This window comes from Coccinella septempunctata, chromosome 7, assembly GCF_907165205.1.
Source record: "Coccinella septempunctata chromosome 7, icCocSept1.1, whole genome shotgun sequence".
In the NCBI taxonomy this organism is placed as follows: Eukaryota; Metazoa; Arthropoda; class Insecta; order Coleoptera; family Coccinellidae; genus Coccinella; species Coccinella septempunctata.
Window position 1 is genome coordinate 28858132 of NC_058195.1, and position 8964 is coordinate 28867095.

The following is an 8964-nucleotide window of genomic DNA, read 5'->3' on the forward strand; positions in this document are numbered from 1 at the left end:
TGGGACCTTTGTGTACATCAGCTTATTTTTATGGATTATATATATATATATATATATATATATATATATATATATATATATATATATATATATATATATATATCTCTCTTGCATATTGTTCCAAGGATTCGATTGAATAACTGCGCATTCTTGATATCCTCCCTTTTTTTATAAAGAAATATATATTGTCGAATCCCCCGCCGACGCTTATTAATTTCGAGATTGTTCAACTCGACACCAAATAAGATGTCTCCAATAATACCATGGAATTACCCATGAAAATGGTGATAACGAGAAGCCTCGGAAACAAGTCGCTGCCTGGGGATCGTCAGTTCATGTCTGGAGCCGCCGTTGGACATGACAGCATGCGGGACGTCGGTGGCAGGATGTTGAGGAAGCGGGCTCCTGCTGCAAAAGAAGCTACAGCTCCAAAGCAACAACAGCAACCAACGAGTCTAATTCAATTGCCGACTCGAACCGCTGAAGGTGCTGCGCAGGATATTCAGCCAGAGTGCTCACCCAAGCGGGGTTAGTTAGAAAGCGCATGAAGTGGACAACGTCCATGAATGAAACTATTGTGCGCATACATATATAACTCCATCACGGGACTAGGGCAGAACACAAACAACTATAGGAAAATGCTCCATGAGGAATTCTGCAGCGCCTACCCAAATCTCAATGTCACTGAACAACGGCTGGCAGACCAGTACCGCGTGATTCTGAGAAATGAACCAAATGTCCCGAATCGACGCAATTAAACGAGAACTTCAGCGTCCACCAGCAATAGAGAGCAACACCAACACCTCTGATGAAATTCAAATGCCTGGGCAACAACAGCCAGAAGAAATTGACGCTGAAAGTCCATCTTGCAACCCAAGTGAGCCGGAACACCAGGACGATAGGGAAGAGCTCCACCGACAAGTTGACTCTGAGATGAAGAGATACTTTGCCGAACTGGAAGGAACAGATCCTCTCCATCGAATAGCACCTCCCCGACCCAATACATCCAAGAAACTGTCACTCATAACCGACATCTTGAATAAGGACGTTTTACCTAAGTACCTACAGAACGGAAGTTCATTGGAATATCTGCATCTAGTTTTTTACTGTGCAGCGCTGACGACAGCCAAAACCATAGCGACAAAAATTCCCCGAACGAACAAAGATGGTCCAAAATTACACAAAAAACATGCGCCACCATGGCAGAAACGTCTTCAACACAAAACAGAGGGACTAAGAAGAGACATTGGACGACTGACGGAGTACTTGAACGGGAATCGAGGAAGAAAGGTTGTGAAAGCTGCCTAAGAAATCATGGATAGAAACAGAGCACACACAAAACGAGAGACGGAGAATGCTACAGCTCACCACTGCCTCGACACTCTGAAGCAAAAGTTAAGTCTGTATGCAGTATGCAGAACGCCTGAGAAGATATAAAAGCAATTATAGCCGGAAAAGAGACAATAATTCATTCGAAAAGTCGGAAGAAACTTTCTACCGGTCACTCACATCGTCTGATGGAGAAAATGGAAAGTTACCACCAAAGGAAGCCATTGAACAATTCTGGACAGAGCAATCATCAACGAAACCTCAGTTCAATGGAGGTACCGGATGAATTGAAGATGAAAAATCTGAAGCTATAAAGTATGAGCCGATGCAACATGACATGATCACAATTGAAGAAGTAAAATCAGCTATCAGAGGACTACACAACTGGAAAACACCTGGGCCTGATGGATTACAGAACTTCTGGATCAAGAAACTTCGGATCATGCATGACAGACGGGCGGTTTCAAGTTTTGGTAATAAAGTTGAACCAAAGTGCCAAACCAAACCTTTGGTAACTTATGAGGTAGTTGTTTTTGCTGCCAGCTCTCGGACTATGACCTCCGCAATAAATGAGGTCATTGAAAATCCTGAAAGAAGCCAATAATATTCCTTACACACGGTATAACGTAACTGTTACCTAAAGACCAAAGGAATACAGAAGACCCATCCAAATACCGACCAATCACATGTCTTCCAACGATGTACAAATTAATCACATCGTGCATTTCAAACCATTTCAAACCGAATTCACAACCATTGCGGAAGGAATAATATCATCGCCATGCAACAGAAAGGATGCACCAAAGAGAGCCGATGGTGCAAAGAACAGCTGATAATTGATTCAGTTATCTGCAATCAAGCGTTCTCCAAGCGAAGGAATCTTTACGCTGCGTACATAGACTACAAGAAAGCATTCGATTCCATACCTCACGAATGGCTCTTGACTAACTTGAACATTTACAAGGTGGATCCTAATATTGTTAAGTTCCTGAAAAACGCCATGTCAACCTGGCGTACTAGTCTATAAATGAAAGCAGCAGATGGCTCCATTACAACAGGACCTATTCCAATAAGACGCGGAATTTTACAAGGAGATTCGCTGAGCCCTCTTAGGTTCTGCATGGCCCTGAATCCCTTGTCTCATAGATTGAATTCTACGAACTACGGATTTGCCATCAAAAGCGGCAGTAGAACTATGATGAAACTGAATCATCTCCTTTACATGGACGATTTGAAACTCTTCGCATCTACCAAGAGGCAAATTCAACTGATGATGAAAATGGTGGAAGGATTCTCGGAAGACATCAAAATGAAGTTTGGACTAGAAAAATGTCGACTGCTGAACATAACGAGAGGGAAAATAGAAGATGGTACGTTCAAACTCAAGGAAGGTACAGGAATTGAAGCATTAAAGGAAGGAGACACATATAAGTATCTGGGCATAAAACAGGCAAGAAAAATCAATCATAGCCAGATGAAGAAAGAACTAACGAAGGAGTTCACCCGAAGATTGAGAAGGATAATGAGAACTGGCCTTAACAGCAAGAATCTGATAAAAGCTATTAATACCTACGCTTGCTCGGCGCGGAGCTACTCATTCGGTATCATCTCTTGGACCACCACCTATTTAGCAGCTTTACAGAGAAAAAAAGGACGATGCTGACTAAACACAATAAACATCACCCCAAAAGCTCAATAGAACGAGCCACGACATCTTGGGGGTAGAGGAATTGTTGATTTGTCCAACCGTATATCCCTGCAGGAAATTGAAGGACTTCGAAAATATGTTCTGAGCAAAGCTACTTCATCATAACTCCATCGAGTAGTTTTTGTTGCTGATAGTTCTACACCGTTAAAGCTGCAGCAGGACCACTTGGAAACCGTCGAACACTCTGCAGGAACTGATTGGCAAACCTTTGCATGGAAGGCACCAGAACGAGGTCAACCATGATTACGTCGAAATATTTGCGTCGAACTACTGGTTGATCTCCGGAAAGTTGTTTCCTGAGATAGAGGGCTTCATGCTCGCCATCCAGGATCAGGTGATTCCAACAAGGAACTACATGAAATATATCGCCAAGGATGCCTCAGTGGCGGATGATAGCTGTCGTTATGGCAGTGCAACACATGAAACTATCCAGCACATCACCGGGGGATGTCAGAAGTTCGCGGGCACGGAGTACAAAAATAGACATGATGCCGTTGCCAAGATTCTTCACCAAGAATTGGCACTAAAACACCAATTTCTAAGTTCGAAAAAGGTTCCTTTTTACAATTATACCATCCGGATGCTGTATTGGAAAATGAACATCACAAGCTCTACTGGGATCGCACGGTTCTCACAGACCGGAAAATAACCCACAATAGACCATACCTCATATTGCTCAATAAGGATGAGGATAGAGCACTGTTCATCGATGTGGGATTCCAAATAATAACAATCTTCTAGATAGGCACACTGAAAAAAAATTCAAAGTATAGATGAGATCTCGAGGAACAAACCAGGAGACAGTGGAAGCTGAAAGATATCAAGACCATTCCTATTTTGTCATATCATCTACAGGCCTGATACCGAAGAAACTACTAGAGAACTTGAGGAAACTTCAGTTGGACGAAAATATCTATAGAGTCATGCAGAAGACGGCACTGCTGGGAACGGCGAGAACTGTACGGAAGTACATGGGAAATGCGGAGAAACACCATCTGCTCCGACAGGAAGTGCGGGTGGAGCAGGAATCCAACCGGCGGCAGGGAGCCTAGGAGCGACCCGGACCCGACCACCACCAAGAGCTCGAAAACCTGGAAAGGGCTCCAACAGAGCTTAATCCTTTTGATATCTGAGATATCTGGGATAAGTGAATTTTCCTCTGGAGAGGAGTGTGAAAGCCGCAAGGCTAAAGTCATAATATTTAAAAATTCATCCAGAAAAATGTATATCCTTTCAGAATTCAATTCGGGTAAACATAGGTATCTTACTATAATTTATTTCGCTTTGGTTCGTTGAAGTTGAAAAATAATGGTATTGAGTGGAGCCAGGGCCGCCGTCAGGACCGGCAAACCGGGCACCCTTCCCGGGGCGGCACATTCTGGAGGCGGCAAATCAGTTGATAAAACGATACCAATTTTTTCACACCAAATTTTTTTTTTCAAAAGCGAAAAGACGAACATCATTAATTATTAGGGTGAAATCGAAAAAGCGGCTTTTTGCGCTTGGTCGCCAAAGAATTCACATATGTTCTTCTCAAAGTACCGAATAAAAATGCATTTTAAACAGAACATGGATGGAAAATGATCAAGAATGCCGCATCCTACTCATAAATAACTATCAAAGTCAGCCTGTAAATATCTCCAACGCAGCGGCCACTCAGTGTCCCTTTTTTTGCTCCCTATAGCCAGTAGGTCTCTTTGATAAACTTCACAGACTGTATAGTTTTTGGGACGGCTTCCAAGATAATTCAGAAATAATTTTTATATTCTGTTTGCTAATCTGAATTCGAAATATTAATTTTTGGGAGGAATTTAAAATACTTGCGAAGCTAATTATCAACCCTTTACAATAGTATATCATGTTTATACGAATTGAGACTGTTGTAGATTTTCATATACATATCTCTTTATCTGTGGAGTTTAGAATTCAAAATTGAATCATATTGAAGGTCAGTTCTAAATCTATATTTTTAAAACGTTTCACTGTATATATTTTACTGTATGATACCGGCGCCGGCATAGTTAGTAGATATATAACCCGCTCTTTTGTATTCTTTTTTTTTTCTTATCTTTTTTTTTTAGAGTCAGCATTTACTAAGGCATATCAATATATAAAATTTTGAACATGTTGTACGTTATTCCTCAGAGAATGATGTACTTAAACTCAATATAGTCCCGGCAAGGTGGCAGAATATCATTTTGCGGGGGCGGCGAAATTTTATTTTGCCGGGGCGGCAAAATGTCTGGCGGCGGCCCTGAGTGGAGCCATCTATGAAAGTTTCAACCCAATAAGTTTTTTCTAGAAATTGCATACACAAGTGAATATTTTCAACTGAAAAAGAATTCTATCATTTCTCAATCCTTGACTGCAATTTTTTCCCATCTATTCACTATTGTGTGTTGGCTACCTCTGTACAAAATTTGGTTGAAAAATAATAACCCAATCAGAAGTTATCGATATGTATTTTCAGCAGAAACACCTCAATCACCCTGAATCTCTAATAATATTTTCGGATTTTGAGTTTTTACTTCACATCAGTGAGCTATGGCTGCATGACCATCAGTTGTTGGACACAATAGGTTTGTTTGTAGAGAGGTTCACAACGGTTGTGAACTTTACACAGCTAGCCTAAGATTAGATCTTTGCAGCTAGCACAGATAGATTTTACCTACTCTAAAATTCAATTGTGCTTGCTCTGTACAGTCCACAACCGTTGTGGAGCACTCCACGAAAAAACCTCATGTGTGAATTTAATACCCTTGGTAAGGTTTCCCTCTCCTTCAGATCATGGGCTGGACTTACCAAGTTTCCGTAATCTTAATAAGCTGGGTTGAAACAGTCAAGAGCAGTGAAATAATTGTCTTAATTTTGCACTATTAGCCTAGCTGGGAATCTCAGGTGATGAATTTTATAAAAACTAATCAATATTCTGGTGCTCCAGACATTTCATGTTTATTTGAACGAAAAAATACAAACGTTTATTTTTTACATTTTAGATAGATACAGGGTTTAAATGAAATTTTCATCATTCACCAACAAAGGGGACACTTGTTTATACAGTTCATGAATTTCCTAAAATTAAGAAACAATACTTGATAATGATCAAAGAAAAGTTATGACAATAAAGAAATATGTTTGTCTACCATCGAAAGTAGTAAAAACAAGGATATATTTAACAAAGAATCATTAAAGTAGTCAACAAATTATACAAAGTGCGTAACTGTTATTTGTGACAAAGAATTCAACAATACAAAAATAATTACAATGGTTCAGGAAAGGGACACCTGACAATGAAGTGTAGTTTTATGTACCTAAGTTAACCATTTTATTCAAACTTTACTCAATTTCATGTATGTTTGTCTTTCTTTCATATCATCTCTAGTAAAAATAAAAAAAAAATTGAATGAGGTTTCCGAAATTTGATACAGCTCATTTTTGAAATCAAAGTTAAATTTTAGTTCATTACTAATAACTTGAAGTCTTGTTAAGAAATACATAGTCAAAACTTTCTGAGAAATAACATCGAAGTAGCTCTTAGAAAGATCAATCTGTTCTACTATTCATCATCAGAATCATCTTCAGAGCTAGAAGTTGAGTCTTCATCATCATCAATAAAGTCCTCACTGTTGAATTTCAATTCTTGCTTTGTTTTAGAAAATTCTTCAAGTTCCTCTTTTGAAAGACTGTTCAGAAATTTCTCAAATTGAAGGATATATTCTCTCTTTATTTCAACCAACTTCTTCTCGTATCCATTTTTCTCCTCATCTGATAATTTCTTCCATTCTTTTTTAGCAACTTTCCTGTCATCAATATTCTCACTAGTTGCAAAATAGCTAAAAGCTGAAATTGGTGGTGTGGCAGGCTCAGGAACTTTCTCCAGTTTTCCTTTAGCTTTCTTTTTTTTATCGGAACTTTCAGATTTACTTTTTTTCTTTGGTGCACTCTTTTGGAGCTCCAGTTGTTTTTTATCTTCAGGTAATGATTCCAAATATTTTGCATAATCTTTTTTATACTGCTCCATTAATTCATCAACTTTAGCTTTGAATTTGTTTTTCTCTTCTTCTGTACAATTTTTCCACAGACTGGATACATGATTCATCCTATCCTTGAAATTTATTTTTTTTATTTCATCACTTTGCAATAAATTCTTAGAAAATAATGAGTATGCAGATGTAGGGGGCTTATCTGGTTTTCCAGAGTACTTTTCCTTCAAAGCTACTTCTTCTTTGTTAAGTATGCTTTTTACAGGAATATGATGGTAATTTGGGTGTTTTAAAATATATTCCTTCATTTCATCTTCGTAACGAGCAACATCTTGCTCAGCTTTTGTAATCCACAACATTTTTTTCTTCATTGACAACTGCTTCCATTGTATTTTACATTGTTCCTTGAATGCATTATCATTATTGACATCCTTACTCTCAGAGTTACCATTTTTTCTTAACTGACTCTTAAAATAAAGCATGAATGGGGTACTTGGTCTCAAAGGTTTATTTTCAGATAATTTTTCTTTTTTCATGCTTTCTGCAAGTTCTGGATGATTTGCATAAAATATCTGGAGCTCTTCTTCATATTTAGCCTTCAACTGAGCAGCTTGCTTTTCATATTTAGTCTTCTTCTCTGGTGATAAATTCTTGAACATCTGAGATATTTGTCTAGAAATTTCAGCAATTTCTAGGCCCGGTTCATTTGAAATCAAAAGTGGCTTCTTCTTCTTATAATACAACTGATAACTCGTTGGAGGTTTTCGTGGCATTTCTGGATGAAGTTTTTTTTTGGTTTTAGGAGGATTTATAACAAATGACTTTGCATCATCTAGAACTTCTTTTAAAATTCGATACCTACGAATTCTCTTTTGTAGTAGAAACCAGGTATTCTTGCATTCCTTAGCAGAGTAATGACTAAATGCTACGTCATCCCATTGTATTTTATCTGCCCTACATTTATAAGATAGACAATCATTTTCTGGAAGGAGAACTCCAATTCTTCTTATTAGTTCTAGTAAATCATTCTGTGGCATAGTAACTTCTTGGTGGATTGCTTGATCATCCGTTTCTGGAGGAAAATCGGGATTTTCTACCTTCAGCTCCTCTATATCAATTTCCATGACTTCCTCTTTCATGTGTTCATCTTTCGTGATTCCATTTGTTAGAAGAACTTCCTTTGGAATGGCCTCATCTGATGATGCTTTGGTTGTTATATCTGTTGATTTATTCTTTTTTTTCTTCTTTTTCGGTTTGACGAGAGATTTCAAATCTTGCTCATCTTGAATATCTTCAACTTCATTTTCAGCATTCTTTTTTCTTTTAAGGCTCGGAGATTGCAAATCAACTTCATCTTGAATATTTATTATTTCGTTTTCTAGTTGCCTTTTTCTTTTATGGAATTTGGGGGACTTTACTAGATCCTCAACTTCAAGGGGTACTTGGGTTTCCTCTTGCTTTACCTTTTTATTTTTTTTAGAACCCATTATGGGAATTTTGAATTAAAATAGTATACACTTCCAGTAATTCAATTCAAATACTATAAATGAAGTGATAGTTAAATGTTACTAAGAATTTGTTTCACCAGCAGATTATTTGTATGTATGTATCATAACCTGAAAAATATTAATAATCAAAGAGTTTATAATCACACAGAGTAACAAGATATTTTTTTCTTCTTCTTCTTGAGTCGTGTAACAAACAGAGATATAACCAGAGATATCTCTGGATATAACTCTGGTAACAAAGAGGAATCCAAAAATCTACACGCCCTCTCCCGACTGAATTACGAAACTACTTTGTGAGTACTGCAAAGTCAAAACAAGTGTTGTTTCTTTTGTTTTCTCTAATCTCACGTTGTCCAACAAATTATTAAAATTATTATACTAGTGCTTTCAACTGGCAGGAGTTAATAAAATTTTAGGTTAAACGATATTTCTTTGC

General features: G+C 37.9%; 1 protein-coding gene across 1 annotated transcript; it reads right to left on the reverse strand.

Moving 5' to 3' along the window:
- Nucleotides 1–5964: 5964 nt before the first annotated feature.
- Nucleotides 5965–8624, reverse strand: LOC123317167 (nucleolar transcription factor 1-A-like). Its single transcript, XM_044903557.1, has one exon. It carries the CDS (start codon nucleotides 8505–8507, stop codon nucleotides 6594–6596), a length of 1914 nt encoding a protein of 637 aa, XP_044759492.1. The 5' UTR covers nucleotides 8508–8624; the 3' UTR covers nucleotides 5965–6593.
- Between the last annotated feature and the right edge of the window lie 340 nt (nucleotides 8625–8964).